The 23,945-nt window shown below is 39.7% G+C and overlaps 1 protein-coding gene across 1 annotated transcript in view; it reads right to left on the bottom strand.

Annotated features, from left to right (window-relative positions):
* The window catches only part of LOC138757379 (zeta-sarcoglycan), a 596,661-nt gene that overhangs the window by 164,929 nt on the left and 407,787 nt on the right, over positions 1 to 23,945 (bottom strand). The window contains exon 3 of the mRNA XM_069924595.1: positions 23,197 to 23,284. Within this exon, the coding sequence (XP_069780696.1) occupies positions 23,197 to 23,284 (88 nt within the window). The remainder of the gene's footprint in view (positions 1 to 23,196; positions 23,285 to 23,945) is intronic.

The following is a 23,945-nucleotide window of genomic DNA, read 5'->3' as shown; positions in this document are numbered from 1 at the left end:
GTGATGTTTGACAGGGCTGAGCACGCAGCCCTGAGGTATGCTCAATGTTCTTCTACTGACCTACATAGACTGTGGTCTATCCATTAGGAAGTCTAGAATATAGGTGCAGAGAGGGGTGCTAAGTCCCAGAAAGGACAGCTTCTCTTTGGGTTTTTAAAATTTTTTTTATTGGTATTTAAAGTAGAAACAATTGATCAGTGCAATTATACAATGTGCTACAAAGTTAGGGAAATAGTTTACAAATATGATCATAATTAAGGAATCCAGAGCACATTCTTAATAATGGGAAAAAAAAAACATAACAACAACAAAAAAAAAGAAGGAATTAAAAAAAAATTCAAAACCACTTCCTCTAAGCAAGGTTGAAGTTGACATGGATGAATCAAATGACATCTTCTTGGGGAGAGACAACACAGTGCCAAAATTCCTGAGCAACACTAAATCTTAAGATAATGATAGTAGTCCATAAAAGAGCCACATGTCTTTTGGAATTTAATATTTGAATCCTTGATAGCATATGTATTTTTTTACCTAGATTTAAGGAGGACATGTTTTTCAAGATTTAAGCAAGAGCAGAGTGCTCAGGGGTTGCACGGCTCAGCTAGCAGATGTTCTCACTGACATCTTTAATATCTCCATGAGTAGCACTGTGGTCCCCAAAGGATTGAAAGCCGCCACCACTGTCCCTGTGCCAAGGAAGGTGTCTATATCCTATCGCACTCACATCCATCGTCATGAAGTGCTTTGAGAGGCTCATCATGGGGCACATTAAACACCTTCTGCCCCCCTCACTAGACTCCCTGAAGTTCACATATAGATTTAGCCGCTTCACGGACAATACTATCACCTCTGCCCTACATCTAGCCCTCACCCACCTGGAAAATAAAGACTCATATATTCAAATGCTGTTTATTGACATTCATTTCGGTATTCAACACAATCATACCTCAGTACCTGATAAGAAAGTTGGGCCTGCAGGGTCTAACAACCACCTTCTGCAATTGGATTTGAAAATTCCTGATGGGGAGACTTCAGGCAGTCCGGTTCTAAAACATCACCTCAAAGATCATCACACTGAGCACGGGGCCCCTAGGGCTGTGTGCTCAGTCCACTGCTGACCCACGATTGTGCAGCCAAATCTAGCTTGAACCACATCATCAAGTTCACTGACGACATGACAGTGGTGGCCTTATCAGTAAGAAGGAGAAGGTATCATATAGAGACAAATGGTGCAGAGCAAAGAACCTGCATCTGAACATTAAAAAAACCCAAAAAGAGATGGTTGTTGACTTCAGGAGAGCCTGGGAGATCATGCTCCCCTGACTATTGACAGGTCCACCATTGAGGTTATCAAGAGTATCAAGTTCCCCGGAGTGCCTTAACACCAGCTCCATAGTCAAGAATGCCCAGCAGCACCTCAACTTCCTGCGAAGGCTGAGGAAAGTCCATCTCCCACCCTCCATCCTCATTACATGCTACAGAGGAGGATGTATTGAGAGCATCCTGTGCAACTACATTACTGCCTGGTTTGGAAGCTGTACCACCTCGGACCACAAGGCCTTGCAGAGGATAGTGAAGTCAACGGAACAGACCATTGGGGAACCTCTTCCTATGCATGAAGGATATCTACAACACTAGGTATAGGCAGAAAGCAAACAAACATTGTGAAAGTCTCCACACATCCTGCATATAAATTGTTCTCCCTTCTGCCATCTGGCAGGAGGTACTGTAGCACTTCGGCTCTTAGGTGCAGAGTGGGAAACAATGTTTTCCCCCAAGCCATCAGGCTCCCAAACTCCCATCACAGATGTAGGTAGTGCACTGTGGAGTTTCAATGAATACATCTTAGTACCTTCATATTTTAATATGTTAACTATTTTCCTAACTTACAGCTATGTAAATAGGCTTCATGGTCCAGGAGAAACACTATCTCATCCTACCATGTAAGCAATTAGAGGGAAAGTTTCCAATTTTAAATTCAGAATCATCGATAGTGTTTGAAAAACAACCTTCCAAAATTTTTCCAGGCTTGGGCAGATCCAGAACATACAAACAAAAGAAGCATCACCTCTTTTACATTTGTCACATGAAGGATTCATACCTGAATTAAAATGAGACAGTTTAACTTTACGTGCTCCGTGGACCACTTTAAATTGCAGCAAACAATGCCATGGACAAAAGGAAGTAGTGCTAATCAAATTAAAAATAAAATCCCAAGCCACATTGGAGAGTGTAAGGTTCAAATCCTGCTCCCAGGCGCTCTTGATTTTAAATTAACCACTTTGTCATAAATAAGAGATATTATGACTTTCTAAGGAGGTTGTAGTTCAAAATATCTATCAAGAATATTCACTTCAGGGATTACAGGAAAATCAGAAATCTGAGATTGAACTGTGTCTAATTTGTAAAATAGCTAAAAAAATGAATTTTAGGAAGTTAAATTTCACTACCGTTGTTCAAAAGAAGCAAAACTGTTGTCAATAAAAAGGTTTTTTAAATATTTAATACCCAATCTGTGCCAGTCATTAAAAGGCAGGGTCTTGCAAAGAAGGTTGGAAAAGGTGATTAGATATAATAGGACTGACAAAAGAAAAACTTCTAAATTGTGCCCATATTCTAAACTGTGTTTAATTTTTGGATTATCAGTTAATTTATATAGAAAAGAGGATAAAGAAGGCCCTAGAATTGCCAATATGGAAGTATTCTTAGCAAAATTTAGTTCCATTTCTACTCATGCAGCAAAGACAACTCGATTATCAAATGGTAACAAAGGGATCAAGTCATGCTAAGAGAGGTTGCTTTGGAAATTGTGGAAGCACTGGTCGACATTTTCCAAAGTTCTTTCGATTTGGGGAAGTGCCTGCAGACTGGAGAGTGGAGACTGGAGACTGGAGAGTGGCTGATGTAATACCACTTTTTAAGAAGGGAGGGAGAGAGAACACAGTGGTGGGGAAGATATTAGAATCCATCATTAAAGAAGAAATAGCAGAACATTTAGGAAGGAATAATAGTATCGGTGCTGGTCAGCATGGGTTCCTTAAAGAAAAATCTACTTGACTAATCTCCTGGAATTTTTCGAGGACGTAACAAGGAGGGTGGACTCGTGAGAGCCAGTGGAAAGCCTTTGATAAGGTTCCACACAGGAGGCTAGTTAGCAAAATCAAAGAGCATGGTATCGGGGGTCAGGTGCTGTCATGGATAGATGGCTAGTTAAGAAATAGGAAACAAAGGGTTGGGATAAACGGGTCATTTTCTGGATGACAGAATGTGATGAGTGGGGTCCGGCAGGGATCGGTGTTGGGTCCTCAGTTGTTTATCATTTATATAAATTATTTGGATGAGGGGATTAATAACTACATATGCAAATTCACAGATGACACTAAACTGGGTGGTTGTGTGAAGTGCGAGGAGGATGTCAGGAAATTGCAGAGGGACTTGGACAGTTTAGGAGAGTGGGTGGAGAAATGGCAGATGATATTTAATGGAGTAAATGAAAGGCTGTCCATTTTGGAGGCAGAAATAAGAGAGCAGAGTATTATTTAAATGGTTATAGCTAGGGAGTGGGATAATGCAAAGGGATCTGGGCGTACTTGTTCACCAGTCATTGAAAGCTAGCATGCAGGTTCAGCAAGCGGTGAAGAAGGCGAATAGTATGTTGGCTTTCATAAAGAGGGGATTGGAGTATAGGAGTAGAGAAGCCCTCCTGCAGTTGTACAGGGCCCTGGTGAGACCTCACCTGGAGTGTTGCATCCAATTCTGGTCTCCATATTTAAGAAAGGACATAATTGCTATAGAGGGAGGGCAGCACAGATTTACAAGGTTAGTTCCCGGGATGGCAGGATTGACATACGGGGATAGATTATATGCGATGGAGTTTAGAATGATGAGGGGAGACATGATTGAGGTATTTAGGATCATCAAAGGGCTTGACAGGGTGAAATCAGAGCTCATGTTCCCAATGATGGGAGAGACTAGGACTAGAGGGCATAGAGAATACAGGGAAGGCAATTTAAGACAGAAATGAGGATAATTTATTTTACTCAGAGAGTTGTGGATCTATGGAATGCATTGCCACAGAGAGTGGTGGGAGTGGATTCGCTGAATAGATTTAAGAGAGAGTTGGATAACACTCTTGTGGGCAGGGAAGTTAAGGGTTATGGGGATAAGGCTGGGATTAGTTATTGAAAGAAAAAGGTCAACCATGATCCGATAAATGGCGGTGCTGGCTCGACGGGCCAATTGGTCTATTGTCTATTGACCATCCAATAATAAAATCTAAAATTAGGAAATGCCAAACCACCATTCTTTTTGGCTTTCTGAAGAAGAACTTTATTTAAATGGGGAAGTTTTCCATGCCATATATAAGAAGATATAAGTGAATCAAGTGAATTGAAAAAAGATTTAGGACTAAAAATTGATATAGATATAAAAATTTAGGTTAAATATTTATTTTAATAGAATTAATACAACATAGATAGGGTGTCCATCTTAGTAACAGCAATTTTACATGACTAAGTAAAATATAACAATTTTCCTTAAAAAGATCCTTAAAACTCCATATAATTGTAATACCATGATAAGAAAATTGATTCTTCAGAATTTTAAAAGAAAAAATCAGAATACCTTGGCATAGGACCATTTAAGGGTAAAAGTTCACTCTTATGCAAATTCAACTTATACCCTAAAAACTGACTGAACTGTAATAATAAAGATAGTATGCTTAGAAAGGAAATATCTGGATTAAATACAAAGAGCAAAATATCATCTAGATATAAGTAACTTTTATGCTCAATGCCCTTCCCATAAATCCCTGAAAAATATCTACAGTCACAAAGGGCAATTGCTGGTGTTTCCAAAATCAAATCAAAAAGCAATGGACTTAAAGAGCAATCTTGATGAGTATCACATTGAAGATCAAAAAGCTTTGATTGTTGAAGATTAGTAAGAACTGAAGCAGTAGGACATAAATATAATAATTGAATCCATTTAACTTTTTCGAAGGTTGCAAATATATAACCCCACTCCACTCAGTCAAAAGCTTTCTCAGCATCTAATGAAAGAACACATTCAGGGACAGGAGTGGGGAATAAATATATATTTAAAATTCAATAAATGGTATATATTACAATAAGAATAATGATTTTTAATTAAGCCAATTTGATCTTTAGGAATAATGCATGGTAAAATATTCTCCAGTCTGTGGGCCAATACTTTAGCTAAATTCTTCATGTCCACATTTAATAAACAAAAAGGCCTATAAGAAGCACATTCAAGTGAACCTTTCCCCTTTTTCACAATGAGAGAAATGCAAGATGGTGGAAGATTTCCTTGTTTAAATTAATCATTAAGGACAGAACTTACTTGAGGCATGAAGAATTTAGAAAAAAGATTTTTTAAATTTCATGGAGAACCCACTAAGTCCTGGAGATTTAACTGATTGTAAAGAAGAAATCATAAAAAGCGTTTCCTCTTCAGTACATTTATTCTGGGAAAGTGCAGGAATATTTAGGTGGTCCAAAAAGTCCATCATTAAGCTATTATCATTATAAGATTCACAACCATAGAACCATAGAATGTTACAGAACAGCAAAACAGTCCATTTGACACTTCTGGTCTGTGCCGACCAATAAAACTAGCTAGTCCCACTGACCTACTCTCATTCCATAACCTTCCAGACCACTCCTATCATTACATTTATCTAATTTATTTTTAAAACTCAAGATTGAATCTGCATTCACTACATCACATGGCAGCTCATTCCACACTCCTACCAGTCTCTGAGTGAGAAACATTCCCATACTGTTCCCCTTATACCTCTCCCCTTTCAGTCTAAAGCTACAACTCTCATATTTATCTCCCCCCCCATCTAAGTGGAAACATCCTTCTTTTGTCTACTCTGTCTGTACCCCTCATAATATTATAAACCTCTATCAAGTATCGCCTCATTCTTCTTCATTCCAAAGAGTATAGTTTAATCTTTCCCAGTAACTCAAATCCTTTAGACCTGGCAACATCTTAGTAAATCTTCTGTGCACTCTTTCAATGTTATTGATATCTTTCCTGCTCCTGGGTGACCAGAACTGCACACAATATTCTAAGTGTGGCCTCACCAATGACTGGAATAAAATTCTCTAAGGTATTGTTTATTTTAGAATGATCTGTAGTAACCACACTGTCATCCATTGAATCTTAGTATTTTGTCTCTTAGCAAACTTTCCTTTCCATTGGTTGGCCAAAAGCTTTCTGGATTTTTCACCATGAATGTAAAATTGACTTTTACTCTTCAAAAGTTGCTGTTCAATGGGATAAGTAGAGAGAAGGTCAATTTAGTCTTCAGTTCAATTCTCTTTTTATATAATTCAGGGGTTTTAACTTGTGAATATTATAAATTGATTTGTTTGATCTGATTAATTAGATCTAATTTTTCCCTATTAGTCTTCTTAATATTAGCTGTATAAGAAATAATTTGTCCTCTAAGATGTGTTTTCATAGTAACCCAGACAATCAAGTTAGAAACTATTGAAGAAGAATTTGTATTAAATAAATATTTAATTTTGTCTCCATATCTTTCAAAAATTCATTATCTGAAAGTAAGGTAGTATCAAAATGCCAATGCCTCATTATAGAAGAGGAATTAGGAGAATTCAAAGACAAACTAAAAGGGTACAGTTAGATATCACTATTCCCTAATTTTAACATGATTTGGTCAATGAAATCAATTGAATATCTATTAACAATAATCAATCTGAGAAATAAGTATGATGAACATTAGTGAAAAAAAAAGTACTCTCTACTGTTAGGAGGAAAGAAATGCCAGTCATCTGAAACACCAAAATATGTTAGAAAGGAATCAATTAAAGCAGCATATTTACTCAGAGTGTCCGGTTTAGGGGATGAACGATCCAGAACATTATGTAACTAACAATCAAAATATCCCCCCATCACGAGTGAGTAATGATGTAAATCTGGTAGGGCTGATAAAAATATCTTTTAAAAAGATTCCAGATCATCAATATACATTAGCAAAAACTATCATTTTAGTATAAAAACAATATAACAACCATATTTATCTGATATAATATGTTGAATAAAAGGAATATTCATTAATTAAAATAGATACTCCCCTAATTTTAGCATCTGAAGAAGAATGGAATTGTTGTCCTTTCTACTTTGACCGTAAGCCTGGCATTATTACTATTTCTGATGTGAGTTTCTTGAAGAAAAACAATTTCAGGCTTAAGTTGCTTAATAAGTGAAAACACCCATTGTATTTAATTGGACCATTTAAACCTGTCACATTCCAAGAGAAAAGTCTGGTAAGGTTAATCATGAGTTTTAATTAGTGTTATGAATATAACCAGGGACTGTGTGCCATCAGTTCCCAAGCAGAACCTTGAATCTGCATGATAGCATGACATGAATTGAACATGAAGTCAAACCAACCTTGCAGCTCTTTATACCCTCACATCCACCCTCCCTCCCAAGCTTCCTCTGACTCTACATTGCTAAACAAAGCAGCAACAAGCTAAAGATAAAAGCATCCTAAACCCTTACACTTCTGCTGAAGATATTAGGCACTCGATCCTATTTCCCATGGTCAAAGAATAAACTAAATGTTTATACGTTGTTTTAATGTTAACCCTATTTTCCCAAGGTCATATAATTAAGTAAGCGCACAACCCTATTTTCCATGGCAAAATAATAATCTAAATGCACTAGACTATTGTGCTGTTAATAAATGAGTCAGCAGAGTGGATAATTACTGTCAACATTAATTAATTAAGTAAATTTAATAAAACCATTCACAAAAATCATCACTCCTCAATTAAACAAAAAAAAAGCCAGGCTTCACCTGCTCAAAATAAAACAAAAAAACTCAACCATTAAAAACTTCAGACAGTAACAATAGTTCATATTTTTATTAGACTTGAAGTTAAAGAAGCATCATTCAAAACTCTTTCGTTCCTCTGCTATCAATTGAAGAAATTCCTTACAACCATCCTCAGAAGTTATCCACAGGTGACCCGGATATAATAAAGCAGGCTAAAACCTTCCTTGTACAGCTCAGCCATGAATTCTTTGTATTCTTTTTGCATTTTCATTACTTCAGGACAGAGATCTTCAACAAGCTTAATTTGTTGCCCCAGGTAGTTCAGATTTCTTTTCTGATGAGCCTCATGAATTACATGATCCTTAACTTGATAATGATGGAACCGGAGGATGCTGACCCCGGTCTTTGTCCAGAAGCTGGCTTGGGAGCTAAGGATCGATGTGGTGTGTCAAGCTCGGGCTTAGGAGAAAATAACTCTCTTCCAAAAATCTCGAAAAGTAAATCAACCACTTTTGTAGCAAACTTGGTGATAGCCGACATTTCAGAATACAGAGTCGCTAGATTATCAACGTATTCATTAACTGACTCCAAACCAGCCTCCACTCTTCTTAAACGAGCGTTAATTGAATGTTGAACCTATTCAAGTGCCGATGCATTTTCCTGTCAAGTCTGTTTAATTGCTGCAGTTATATCCTGGGTATGTTTGTTCAGGAGGTCAGAAAAGAAGCCTACAATTTAAATGGCTGTATCTTTATCCTTTTTGCCTCCTTAGCTATTTTTTTGTTACTTCTTGTAGCACCCACATCAAAGTACACATCAATATTAATTATTAACAGGGCAAAATAAAACACTTTGATTGAATTTAACGGTGCATAAATGGAAAAAAGTTTTGAAAAAAAAAACAGGTGTTGTCAATCCATGAAATAGCTAACCCGAAGTCTCAGGGCAGCTTCTTCACCAGTCTCTGGGAATGATCATATTAAATGGCAAGCTGAAGTCAATAACAGAAACCTGACATATGAGGCAGGTGGATCAGGACAGAGTGAAGGGACAAGAGTATAGCATCATCTGTCAAATGGCTTCTTCTATAAGCAAATTGAAATGGGTCCAGCATCTCTGGGAGGTGTGCTGTTTGATGGTTCCAGATATAAAAATCATTTCATAAAGAAGGAAGTCAGTGCCACAGGGCTGTAGTCATTTGAGGTCTGTTATTGTTGCCCTTTTGGTTACCAGGATGATGGCGGCTTTCATGAACCTGTGGGAATGATGGACTGCTGCAGTGAGGTGCAGGAAGACCACCAACAACTGGTCTGTAGAGTCCTTCAGAACCTGACCAGATATGCTGTCTGGTCCTGCCACCTTTTGTGTGTTCACCTTGAATAGGGTTCTCCTCACCTCGACCATGGGACCAGTTCATCAGGAAGTCATGGAGCTGTTCTTGTCATTAAACCATGCACAGAAGGTGTTCAGTCTGTCTGAAAGGGAGGTGACATTGTCCTGAACTGGCATGCTTGACTTGTAATTCATTATAGTCTTGATTCCCTGCTACATGATCTTCTGTAAGGCTTGTGGTTTACCATTGTCGGGTCGGCTGCACATGTTGGCAGCATCACGGGACCCGGAGGCTGGGCATGTTCAGTATCTTCCAGTGTGCATGCACTATGGACTAGGGGTTGGTGCATATGCGGGTGTTAGGTGTGCTTGGAGCAGTTAGTCAGCCTGCATTGATTGTAATGGCAGAATAGATGGTGGGTGAGTGAGGCTCCAATATTTTCTGTTGATCGTTACCGAGTGGATTGAACATTACATTTTTGAAGAGACTGGTTGTTATATGTTATCATTGGAAAGAACATTATGGTATTATACAGAATGTTACCTCAGAGATTATGAGTTCCTTTTTAAAACTCATCTGGATTTTATTATGAATTCCTCAAACGCATCATAGTAAAGAGCTCATGTAGCCTCCAAGCGGCTTTTTTTTATGGATAGTAGTTGCTATCTGTCGTTAGTCAACAGAAAATTATATTTGAAAATTATATTAACTTAAATATATTATATTATCAAAGGAACCCAAGATAATAACTAACGTACCAGCAGAACCATGGCAGAAAGTTGCTTTGCCATTTGACTGTAGGTGCCGAGGACTTGAAGTCACATGTCGGAAATCATACTTGTTTGTAAAGTTCTGGATTTCTCTACAACTGTACTGTGGTCCAATGTCGCTGTGAACCATTTAAGGAATTTTATGTCTTGCAAAAATTGATTTCATATAGTTGATCAAATAAGCAGCAGACGTGCTAGGAAGCAGCATAGTCTCTGGATAGTTTGATAGATAATCAATAACTAGCAGGTAATTCTTTCTATTCTTGTGGAACAGATCAGTCCCAACTTTCTGCTATGTTTCTGCTGGTACATCAGTTATTATCATGGAATCCTTTGTCTTCTTTGTGTAATGTTTCAAACAGGTCTCACAGCTTGAAACCATCCTGTCAATGTCAACATTTAACCTTGGCCAATAAGCAGTAGTTCTGCCCCTCCTCTTGCCTTTTTCCATTCCAATGTGCCCCTCATGCACCCTTTCAGCTTTTTCGATCTCAGTGATTGAAAAATAACAATTCTGCTCAGCCTGAGTAGAAGCCGATTGACCATACTCAGCTCAGCTCTGATGTTGTAGTATGGCTGACATTCACCTCTTGGCCATTCTTCATTCAGATTCTTGATGACCTTCTGTAGAATTTTGTCCTTTTCTGTTTCATCTGCAATCTGCTTGGATTTTGTGTCAGATACAGGATGAGATTCAGTGATCAGGTTCATGTGGAGATTCACATCTGTCACTGTGGAACTCTCATTGTGTGCTTCATTCTGCATCATGGCCCTGTAACACAATAAGTTTCCCTGGTGTGTACACCAATTCAAAGTCATAACATTCTAACTTCATCATCAGTCTTTGGATTAGAGGCAACATTTCATGGAGATTTTTTTCTTGATTATTACTATTAATGGCTTGTGGTCAGTCTCAGCCATGAATGTTGGTAGACCATACACTTAACTGTGGAATTTCTTGAGTCCATAGACCAGACCTAGACACTCTTTCTCAATCTGTGCATATCGATATTCAGATGTTGTCATTGTCCTTGATGTGTGTGTTACTGGCCTCCAATCTTCTCCCACAGACTGAAGTAGTATGGCATCTATTCCATATTTTTTTAGTGTCCATGGATATTTCCCTCTTTCTGGATGTGTCAAAGAATGTCAAAAGTATTGGCTCTGTAGTTAGAATGGTCTTCAGTCATCCCCATTCTTCCTCATGGTTGTCTGTCCACTTGAATTTACATTTGTCCTGTAACAATTTCCTTAGGAACCTTGTTTTGGAAGACAGTTTTGCTATGAATTTTCCAATGAAATTGTTAATTCCCAACACTCTCAATATGTCTTTTTTGTCAGTGGGTCTGTTCATCTCTAAAATTGCTTTCACCTTGCTCCTGTCTGGCTCTACACCTACCTCTAACAGTTTATCTCCTGCAAAGGATGATTTCCTTCACACCAAAATGACGTTTTTCTCCTTTTAACTTTAACCCATACTTCTGCATGCATTGTAGCACTTTGATGAGTCTCTCATTGTGTCATTTTTGTGTGAATCCCCAAAGGATCATGTCATCCATGCACACATGTACCCCATTTTTATGATGTACTCCATTGTCCTGTGGAAATTCCAAAAGGCATCCTCAGACAGGAGTATCCACCAAACAGCATTTTGTGCTATTTTCATCCAGTTTTATTAGTCAGAGGTGCTGGGATGCATCCAATTTAGTGAAAAACTTTGCATCCACCATCTCACTTGTTATTTCATTCCTAGTCAGAATATGATAATGTTCTCTCTTTATATTGGTATTCAAGTCTTTTGGGTCCATGCACATGCATAGTTCACCATTCTTCCTTTTGAAACACATCATTGAATTTATCCTTTCTATGGGCTCTTCCATATTCTTTATGACCCCTAGTGCCATCATTTGGTTGAGTTCCTGCTTGAGCTTTTCTTTTAGTGGTGCTGGAACCCACCTTGGGGCATGCACTATTGGTTGTGCATCATCTTTTAACTCTACCTCATAGATGAATGGTAGAACTCCAAACCCCCTGAAGATGTCTGGAAATTGATCCAGATTTAGTCTCTGCTGTTCTGTGCATTGGCACTGTTAATGTGGTACACCCTCTTAACTAGGTTCAAGTTTTCACATTCTTTGTCACCAAGCAGTGAATAATGTCCATCTGGGACTACTGCGATCCTGAGGTGGTGTTCTTTATCTTTAACTCTCACCTTGAGTTTACATGTACCTTTCATGTCCATGCTTTGAGCAGTACAGGATTTGTACGGCTTTATCTTCATTCACCTGATGTCATGCTCAGAGATCAAATTGACCTTTGCCCCTGTGTTCAGCATGAAAGGAATATTTGTTCCATTTATATGCAATGGCACAGTCCATTTATTCTGCTCGACATTGTTCACTTCCTGCACCAACAATGCTCACAAAAAGTGTACAATTGAGAAAAGTTTATAGTATGCATACTGTTATTTCTGTCTTGTTTTCCTTTGAAAAAACATCACTCTGCATAGTGATTCTGCCCTTTGCACTTGTTACAGACTTCCATAAGCTGGGCATTGCTTTGGTGCACATTTAGTACCACATTGTTTACAAATGAATGTCTCTCCATCTTTTTCTTGTTTCCTCTATCTCATTTTTTTGTTTATGTGTGTGTCCAGACTGTGAAAAACTGTTTGTTCTGTGGAGGTGTTTTGGAGCGGTGTCCACAGTTGGAAAAGGGGGCACATAGTGAGAAAATCGCTGTTCTAAAGAAAAATGGAGTTGCAGCCTGTCTATAGGACACATCGGCTGCAACATATGTGATTTAAAGCATCGCAAAATGTTACAAATTCACCAAAGAAATAAATAAATGGAAAATGAACAAGCAGAAGCAAAGGAAGCAGCTAAAAACAGTGCAATAGCCTCGGTTCAGACAAATGGTCTTACTGGGGCTGGTGGAAATAACTGCAAACTCCTAATAGTGCCTGTACAAGTCAAGACATTTCCTGACCCAGGTAGTACTGTATTGTTTTGCACTGTGGGGCTAATGAATAAGCTTAATGTTCAGGGATGAAGGACAAGGATTCTACTGATAACTATGGGTCAAAGAAAGGTCACTGAAACCAGCATTGTTTCAGTCTTAGAGGTGGCTGGACTGGACAGCAGCAACTTTTGTGATCTCCCAGGTATATACACTCAGAAGGTTATGCCTGTGCACAAAGGAAACATCCCACATCAAAACTGTATCGATCGATGGTCTCATCTGAGGAAGGTTCACCTACATGAAATTGGCTCTGAGATAGAGATGCTGATTGTCTCAGATGTACCAAAGGCTCTGGGACCATTAGATGTAATATGAAGTGTGGGAGACGGACCTTATGCTGGTTGGATGATTAATGGTCCATTAGGAGGAAATAATGATATCACTCAGGAGCAGTTCAACGACAAGTGTCAACAGGATATTTGTTGTGAAACTTGAGGGCTGTGGGAGTTCAGGACTGACTTTCCTTAGTGCCAAAGTAACAACCAAGTATGTTTAAAAGAAGACAAGCAGCTTTTGGATTTAGTCTCAAAGTCTTCCAAGCCAGTCGATGGTTATTATTGTATTGGATTACCTTTAAAGGAAAGAGAAATATGCATACCTGAAACAGAGAGAATAAAAGGAGATAAAAGGCCGAAAATAGATGATCCTTCTCTTTACACTGAGATTGATTCAGATTCTTCTGGGGAGCATATATTCAGAGAGCGTGTTAATGAAAAGTCAACACTGCAGCAAAAGATTGTAACTAAGAAAGACACTTCTAAAGAAAAAAAAACAGATCAACATGAAAATCATGCCTCAAATACTGCTGGTGGTTATTCTTATGAAACTGAATTTAAGGCAGGACTAAAACAAATGACTGAGAACAAATCTGAAGGGAACTTCTATAATCCAGAGGCTCGAATAGACAAGATCAATTTTAAAAAAAATCTCGCAGAATGCAGTAAAACTGATGAACACATAAAATTGCACTGATGAAATAAAGGAGCATTTGGTGGTAAAACTGGTGCAACTACCTTCAGAGAACAAAATGTTGAAAAGGGACTTGGAAATATTGGATAAATACAAAATCAGTAATCAGAAATATTTTAACTTTGCACTTGGAAACAAAACTGATTTTCAGAAAAATGGGAATGAACCTAATGAATCTTCAGTTTTGAAAGTGACCAAGAGAAAAGGCTAAAGAGCAGTTGACAAGAATGGAGATTTAATTGGAGATAGAATTCACAAAGTCAGGGAGTTGAAGAAAAGAAAAAAATGCTGAAGAAATTAATGCAGTTATTGAGGAAAGGGATTCAGCCATATCAAGATGCATGCAGTTGGAGGAGGAGATTCATCTTTTGAAAGAGAACAAGTCATTGGTTAACAGCACAAGATAGATGACTACCAATCTCACTGGACCTGAGTGGTGGTAAAGATCACTCTTTCAAGGCTATGAGTTGATAAGCTCTGGCCTTATGAAGATTGAAGACAGAAGATCTAAATAATTTTGGAATTTACTGTATTTGATTGTTATGTATAATTGTGCAATTATTATTTCAGACATAATAATTAATAAGAGCCAAAGGCATTTGTTTTCCATTGTTGATTCGGCTGCAAGCATCGGCAATGTTCCAAGATCCAGAGGCTGCATGTGTTCAGTATTTTCCAGTGCTCATGTACTATGGACTGGAGGTTGGCTCATTGATGGGGTTTGAGTGCAGTTGGAGCAATTACTCAGCCAGCATTGACTGTAATAGCAGAATAGACAGTGGATGAGTGAGGTTCCGATATTTTCTGTTGACCGTTACCGAGGGGATTTAATATTACATTACTGAAGAAACTGGTCATTATATGCAATCATTAGAGAGCATGTTAAGGTATTATTAAGAATGTTACCATGGATGTTATAAGTCCTTTTGTGTTAATTAATAAACCATTTTTAAAACTCATCTGGACTTCATCCTGAATTCCTTGAATGCATCAAAGGAAAGATCCCACTCAGCCTCCAAGTGGATTTTTTAATGGATAGTGGTGCCTCGTGTCGCTGGTGTTGCACAGCTGTTTGCGGATCTTCCACTTTGCTTTCAGATTGAACAGGAGAGTTCAAACCTGGCTGATCTTAGTGTCATCCTATCCCCCATCCTAAGGCAGCATCTCAAGCTATGAGAAAGGCCCGGACCTCTGTATCCAACCATGGTTTCTGGTTAGCCTTGGTTGTGAAGCATTTCATCTCAGTTACATCCTCAATGCACTTGCTGATGTAACCAGTGACTGAACGTGTGCTCATCTATGTTTACCTGTCCATTGAAAGTGGCCTCCTCCCTGAAACAGCTCCAGTCTGTGGTCTCAAAGCAGTGTACAGTGCTGCTGTTCCAACCCCCCCAACCCGACCCATCCTGAACTCCCTGAGAACTGATCCAGTTTGCTTTCCCAGCAGTCTGTAGGAGGGGGTTAGTGGGACAGATATGTGATCCAAATAACTGGGGGGTGGGGGGGAAGGAGGGCAACGTGCAGCTTTGTATCCCTGGGGATGTTGGTGTACATCCAATCCTCTGGTGGTGAAGCGAACTTGCTGTTGAAACCATGGTAAGACTGTTTTCAGGTTTAAATAAATAGATATTTGTAACCATAAAATTATAATCTTTTCAATGTCTCTCATACACAAGACTGTTGGAAAATTATTAAAATTGCTTTCAATTATTAAAATTACAGCTTTAACATAAAATTTCTCTTAAACCCAATGTAATGTGAATAATTAAAATAGCAATCTTAATTAATTTTGATAGCCATATGTCAATTTGCATTGCTTAAAGTTTTCCAAGTTAGTTTTGCCGGGTTCAGTCAAAGTTTTAAAATCAGAAGAGTACTTATGCAATTCCAGGTTTTGTGAATTATTTTCCTCTCTATGAGCAGAATCAAATGACACATGCATACAATTAGCAGGCTGTGAGAAAGATGTGATTACAAATTTTTATCTGCTGAGTAGCACATCATAGATTAAACCTCCAGCATTTTCTAATTCTTCTCTGTCTAAACACACCTGGGACAACCAATTCATTCCACTGTTCTACATGCAATTAATCCTACTCTAAGCTACTTTTGTTCTAATTTTTTTTTCACATTCAATATTCATTAAAATGACTCACAGCTGCCTATCAGGAAACCCATCCTTGATATACTTAAAAGAGGCCACCAATTTAGCTCTACTGGGTCTCAATGTCCCATCCATGTCATGGACGTCTTGTGAAATTACTGTGTTGAAGGCTCAGAGATCTGGAAATTTATGTACAGGTACCCTTACCAGCTGTGCACACAAGGAAGTCACTCTCCTATACAAGGAAAAGGCATGAGACCACAGGGCAGCATCGTTTTACAAGTCTCGGTTGTGCTGGACAATTTCAAGTCCAAACGCCGGAAGGATTCAACTTAACTGCTTCATACTTTTTCAAACAATCCCAGATCTACTCCTACCTCTTGTCTTTATTTCCCCATCACACTATTGCATGTGACTATCAGCTGATGTGAAGCTTGTGCCCTTATCCCCAACTTAAATCAAAGGTATGAGCCAGATATGATGAAGAAGTCCTTTCTCAGTGTTATGTCCCAATTCTTGCAGAAAGTGCTGCCAGGTTGAATAGCCAGTTATCCGATTGAACTCTGCATTATAACAGATCCAGATCATGCATGAATTTTTCCCAGTGACCTTGCCCCGAGCTTTCCCTCAGACAGTAAAAGGATGCTGTGTAATTATTTCTTTGGATGTCTGGTTTTTCTGTTACATTTTTCTATTGGGAGGTAATTAACATAATCACAGTATAATTTGCCTGTAGTTAGAATTAATCTGTATCCCAGTATCTTTCATTACCGACCCCTTAGAAATTGAAAAGCACTCTAAACATTAAGTAGAAAACAAGAAATGACTTCTTTACATTTTAACCTTGAAATATCGTACTTTCCATAACTTCAGCATTTACTTTCCTCAGTTTACAAAAAAACACATAATTTACCTCTTGCTGATAATGGATGCTATTTCTTCGGACTGATGCAGGTTCAATACCAACGTTTTTGTTCATTAGCCACTCTCGGTGAACATGAGGAAGTGGTGCCCGACAGATCCAATAATCAGGTTTAATTCTAACCCCTGCGGCTGCCTCTGTGGAATTTGCATGTCAAATTCCAGTTTAGGTTTATTGTCACATTATACTTGGTACAGTGGGAAGGGTTATTCTGCAAGCAGTCTAGGAAGTCAACTAAGACATTTTTCAAAGTAGAGGCTGAAAAGCACAATTGCAGAATATAGAATTACAGTGAAAAGAACTGTACTAAGCAGGAGCAGCATGAGAGCACTCCTGTGTAGTTCATTCAGGAACCTGATGACTGTGGGGAAGAAACTGTCTTTAAGCCTGATTTCACACTCTTAATTCTTCTCCCCAATGGTCTGCCTTTCCTTGGCAATAGAGTCAGTGGACAAGAGGGACGTTTGGGTCATGACTTGAACTATATTCCAAGTGCTCTGTTTCGAGCCCCAAAGGTATTCCACCTGGTAGTTCAATTAGCCATGGTAAATTGCTCCTAGTATCTAGGTAAGTAGTAGAATCTGGAGATGGGAAAGTAAAATGGTAATAGTGAACAAACAAGAAGAAGCTTGTGGACTTGATGGGTAAGATCAGGGGTGTCAAACTCAAATTCACAGAGGGACAAAATTAAAAACTTGGACTAAGTCGAGGGCCGAACTAAATATTTATTGAAAATTTTCAACAACATCTGCATGTTTTCTCTTCTTTCAACATATGTAATGTTAAACTTTTTCTTATTAAAATAAATGTTTAATAATAGTTTTGGATAAACTCTTTCCAGAAGGATTAAGAAATGAGAAATAAAATATTCAATAAATAATATTTCTCTATAGAGGATTTGTCAAATGTTGCTAGTGTGCTGTCGAATAGTAAAATCTGAGGGCTATTGAGAAACTGCGAGAATAACATGATTCCTGAAACAATCAAATGGGTGACTGATTGTGGGCATGAACTCTAGCAGGGTTATTTGCCATGCCATTTTTCCATTGGTACAGATATCCTTTGATTTACACACTTTTCAAGTTTTATGCCTAATGAGCTTGTATCCAGGTGCAGGACCATTTTTAACCAGGAATATATTTATCACTGTGACATGAAACTATTGGAAGTTCGTTTTATCCTGAGATTAAAGTTCATAATACTTACTCAGGCCTGTGTGCGGGAGGGCGGGGTTTGCGGACGATCGGGTTGGACAACGACAGTGCGGGGGCATTGGCTCTCGCTGCAGGGTAGCATCTCGGTGGATCAGCGGCCCCGTCACCGTGAGTCGCGGGTCGGCCTGCGGCAGGGAGGGGGAGTGGGCAACGGTCCTGGCGAGGTCAGGCCCCCCCTGAGTTTCTGCCGGACCCCCCTTGACCTGCTGAGTTTCTCCCAGACCCCCCTTGACCTGCTGAGTTTCTCCCGGACCTCCCTTGACCTGCTGAGTTTCTCCCAGATCCCCTTTGATCTGCTGAGTTTCTCCCAGACCCCCCTTGACCTGTTGAGTTTCTCCGGACCCCCCTTGACCTGCTGAGTTTCTCCTGGACCTCCCTTGACCTGCTGAGTTTCTCCCGGATCCCCCTTTGACCTGCTGAGTTTCTCCCGGACCCCCCTTGACCTGCTGAGTTTCTCCCGGACCTCCCTTGACCTGCTGAGTTTCTCCCGGACCCCCCTTGACCTGCTGAGTTTCTCCCAGACCCCCTCCCCTTGACCTTCTGAGTTTCTCCCGGACCCCTCCCCCTTGACCTGCTGAGTTTCTCTCGTACCCCCCTTTGACCTGCTGAGTTTCTCCCGGACCCCCTTTTCTTTCCGTGCCGGTGTCCCAGGACCTTTCCAGGGCAGTCTCCGCGCTCAGGACCGCGCTGGGATCCCGGTCAGCGGTGGAGGAGCAGGTGAGCATGGCTAATCCCGATCCAGCCCATGCCACTCCCGAGATTGGCGGGGGGTTCCACCCTACCTGCCCGACCAGCCTCGCTCTCCACGTGTACTCCGGGCACCCGCCGCTGGTCCGGTGGGAAGGCGCAGGGTGGCCAGCGGCCGCCGCCCCCATCGCCAGGCGGGAAGCCCCAATCTTCCCTCCGGCGTCCCGACTCCATCTGCAGCTCCAAGAAACGCTGTGCCACTGGGGTTCCGGGCGCTGGGAAACGGCCTTGGCTTCCCCTGACACCGGCCAGGCCGCGCTGCGGTGGGGGGGTGGGCGGGGGGACATGACAGCGTGTTTATAAAACCATCCACCACTACTTTTCAAGGACCAGGATTTTTCTCTCTCTCTCTCACCCTGGGACACAGCAGTTACTGTGCATGCACTATACTGGCGCAGCGGCCAGCGGGCCACCTCTAATACATTTTTGATATGATCTTGCGGGCCAAATATAATTATATTGTGGGCCAAATTTGGCCCGCGGGCCAGAGTTTGACATGTGTGGGTAAGGCAGTATCCACCAAGAGACATGATCATTCAGTCTTTTAGGTTCGGACTCTTTCTCAAAAAAAGATCCAAAACATTGACCAGAATTGTGAAAAGTGTCCGAACTCAATACATTAAGGGTCCATTTCTCTCCAAGAATGCTGGCTGACCTGCTGAGACAGTTCTCATTGCTTCCTTAGGGTTTCAGCATCCACAGTTCTTATATGCTATCAAAATAGTAACAGGGTAGAATTAATATGAAAGACTACTAATGTTTGGTTGTGAGCAAAGATCCTGCTTCGATCCTGAATTACTGTAACACAGGAAGTTTCAAATGAGAGATTTCTCTTAATTCATCATATTTCTGTGCAACAAACCCAATGATAATTTTGTACTCTTACATACTTACATTCTGCCACTCATACATACAGCTGCTATTCATAAACTACAGAGCAGCCTTCATCACCATTATTCCCTCAGTGCTGGTCAAGAAGCTTCGAACCCTGGGTCCCTGCACCCCTCTCTGCAACTGGATCCTCAACTTCCTCATCGAAAGACCACAGTCAATACAAATTGTTAAAAATTTCTCCTTCTTACTGATATAATTCCAATGCCATCTACAAATTTGCTGATGGCACCACAGTTGTCATCAGAATCACAAAGAGCAATGAGGAAACGTATAGAGGGAAATAAATCAGCTCGTTGAGTGGTGTCACACCAACAACCTTGCACTCAATGTTAGCGAAACCAAGGAGATGATTGTGGACTTCAGGAGGAAGTCAGGGGAACACGATCCAGTTCTCGTTGAGTGCTCAGTAGTGGAGAGGATCAAGAACTTCAAATTTATGGATGTCAGCATCTCCTAGGAGCCTCCATGTTGATGCAGTCATGAAGAAGAATCTCCAACACCTATACATTGTGAAGTTTTTGTGGAGATTTGGTATGTCACAGAAGACTTGCAAAAATTTCTACAGGTGTAGCGTGGAGAGCATTCTGGCCGTTTGCATCAGTGTCTGGTAGTGAGATGCCAATGCTCAGGCCAAGAAAAAACTTCAGAGGGTTGTTAACTCTGCCTGTGACATCAATGGCACAAGGCTTCATTCCATTAAGGACTCCTGTTATGTATTTTAGGTATAGAAATACACTGGCACATGAAGACATGGTGCTTCATTCATTCTTTATTACTAAAGCTCATTGGTACCTTGTGTTATGTGATTGGAGCATGACATGGCTTTATCACCTCAAAGGGGGAAGAAAGACAAACTTGAATTTAACTGGCAAATCTGTAACTGGTCATAATGCAATTATGATTATCTGAATAAACCTTCATCACAGTGAATTCAGTTACAATATTTCACTGGATCCTGCAAGATTTGCATACAAAAAAGTTGGCTGATAAATCTCTGTTCTTCTATTCTATAGTTCAAATCTTTATGATGTGTATTCAATGTGAGTTTTGCAATATGGCTGATTGGTGAAATAACAATTGGTTGATAATATGAAAATGCCAATAGGCACTTGAAGTTCTTTTTGCAAATGCTTGTCAGTGCTCTCTCTGTCAAAATGTCAGACTGAATAATAAGGCCTCAAATGTTTTGTTCCAGAGATTAGCTGCTGTTTCTTTTGGATTTGCAAAGAAATTAATGCTAAGTATTTTTCTACCTCACCTGAGATCATGTCTGTGATAGTACAGGTCTATCACCAATGTACATAGTGTATATAGTTACTGTATCTAGACTGTGCTTACAGCGATTGGCTGAGAGCTAAGCCACACCTATTGTTTGGGCCTTAAAGGGTTGTGTCCCTAGCCAGGTCGGATCATTCCGGACTGGTCGGCCACCTGTGAAGAGCTCCGGTCTTTTGCTAATAAAAGCCTTGGTTTGGATCAACAAGTCTTTGGTTCTTTCGACGAGCTCTACAATGTCCCATGTTCTTTCTAGCAAATTACCAAACACAGATGAGCAGGTCTTCCACTCCTTAGCCAAGGAAACTCCAGGTCAATTATTGTACTCTGTCATTCAACTTGCATTGTCCAGGAATAACATGGCTTCCCCTCTTCCAACATCAACTCAGACCTCATCTACATCTCTTCCATTTCCCACTCATCTGCCCTGGCCCCCTCTGCCCCTAGATGCAAAATGACAGGATTCACCTTGTCCTCACCTGCCACAACACCAGCTTACACATCCAATATATTATCCTCCAAAATTTCCATCATCCACAATGTGATCTTACCACCAGACACATCTTCCCCTTTCTTCCCCTCCGCACCTACTGCAGGAACCATTTCCTCTGTGACTTCCTTATCTACTCATTCTTTCCCATTTCACTGCCCCCCGCTCTTCTCTTTGACTGCAAAAAATGCCACAGCAACTCCTTCATCAACATTCGGGGTCCCAAACGGTCCTTCCAAGTGAACCAACAATTCACTTGTGAATCTGCGGGGGTTATCTCCTACATTCTTTATTCCCATTATGGCTTTCTCAACACCAGAGAAACTGGATGAAGACTGGGAGATTGTTTCATTGAGGACCTTCACTCTATTTGCAGCATTGGCGTGGATCTCCCAAAGGACAACAACTTCAATTCCATAGCCCACTCTATGGTCTTAAGCACTGCAAAAAAAAGACCATCTGCAATTTGGAGGAGCAACACTTAATATTCCATCTGGGCAATTCTCCAGCCAGATGGCATCAATATCAAATTCTTTGATTTCCATTAGGCCACTCCCCTGTCTCCATCTCACCCTATCCCTCTGTCTCCTTTCCTCCAGCTCTCAACTCCTTTACCTATCCCTCTCCTATCACTCCTCAGCTTTTTTCTCTTGGGCCCTCAACCCATATCCACTTCTTGCCTGTGGGCCTGTGCTCCTCCCCTGCCTCTTCCCCCAACCATTTTATTGAGGCTCAGCCTCAGAACATTGGTTATGTACCTTTATCTTGGCTACATAAAGAACATTCTGTTTTGGTGAGTTTCTCACGCATTTTTATGTAACTATGAATAAAATCTGGAGCTTTATGGATTGCTTGACTTGGCAACCATTTTACCAAGGGAGGCATGTTCACAATTGTGAACATGCTGTTCTGTGCTTTTCTCAGAAACCAGTTTTGCATAAAATCTTAGATAAATGTTTAATTCTTGACATGATTTTGCAGCCCACATTCTGACCATGTCCTGTTAATTTAAGCCTGTTTTGAACATGGCCGTGTATTCACACTGGAACTGAAGAGAGAAGAACTGGTTCAAATTATCATTGAGGCCATAAGCTAGTGGAAGATTAAAAAGAGGACTTATTTAAAAAAAGATAATTAATTGAGTTATAAAAACCATCAACAACATACGCAAAATGAAATCACAATCTTCTCTCAGATAACGACAAATTGCTTGACATTCAATTTAATATCATTTCACAGAGGAAATTAAAGATAAAGTGACTATCACATTATAAATCTAGTGGATAAACATGTCGTGAAAGCTATTACATTGGTGCTTATGAAGTGCAGACTGATACAAAAAGATATTTTAATTAACTAGCAGAAATCATTTGAAATGAAGTCAATCATAATCCTACTGAAAGAAGTGATCAGAAGCGGAAAGAACTCAAATTAAAAGAAATCATATCATTATTAAAAAAAAAGAGAAATGCTAGATCTCAAGCATTGGACATGCTTTAATATAAATCTGATGAGACTTGAGAAAGTGCGGACATTAATCTATAAACAGTTGATCTAGAAGCCTGTCGCTCAATTAGTTGACAGATAAAGTGGCTGAAAAATGCAATCACAGAATAGCAAACTCACCAACTGTTAGCTGCCCAGTAATGTGTCCAAGGTTATTGCGAGCATTCACGGTTACATTCCTGTCAGACTGCAACATCAGTGGGCTGTCCTGAGAAATAATGACAAGAAAGGAAAATGGGGTGGGGAGGGATAAAAATGACACTGGGGTGAGCTTTAAGAAAGCTAGGCAAAATTACCAGAAAGGGTTTCTAGTAAACTCACATTCATTTCATTTAAATCATCTTGTGCCTTTATTTTGTTAGTATTAAATTCATATGTTGTTTTGGTATTGCAATAATATATATATCACAATTTAAACTATTGGGTAATTCAATATTTTAATGCAACATGAGTAAATTGTTAAGAATAGATTGTATCAATATCTTACATATAAAATATATTTAATGCCTTATTCAGACTCTGCTATGGGTAAATAGTGAAAAGTTTATTTCATTGGGGAGGAAAAATGGAAAACTTGGAAATAGAAAACTAAATCCAACTCATTGGGAGAAACCAATGGCATCATCAGACCAGAATTTCATATGATCACACTATCAGGAGTGACATCTACTAACTTTCAGACTAAAAGTTTTACAATGCAAATGTCATCTTTTTCCAGATTCTACCTTAGCTTTAAGATGAGCTTGAATTTGCAGGGTGCTGAAATTTCTCAAGATTCTCCTGCCTCACATTTAAATATAGATTGCAGAAACTCAGAAGAGTAATGCAGAGTAGCAGACGTTTGCAACCATGTGTGTTGTTTCCCAAGA

Source organism: Narcine bancroftii, chromosome 3 (assembly GCF_036971445.1).
Source record: "Narcine bancroftii isolate sNarBan1 chromosome 3, sNarBan1.hap1, whole genome shotgun sequence".
NCBI classification, from domain to species: domain Eukaryota; kingdom Metazoa; phylum Chordata; class Chondrichthyes; order Torpediniformes; family Narcinidae; genus Narcine; species Narcine bancroftii.
Note: the sequence above shows the minus strand (reverse complement) of the source record. Positions and strands in the feature narration are given on the sequence as shown.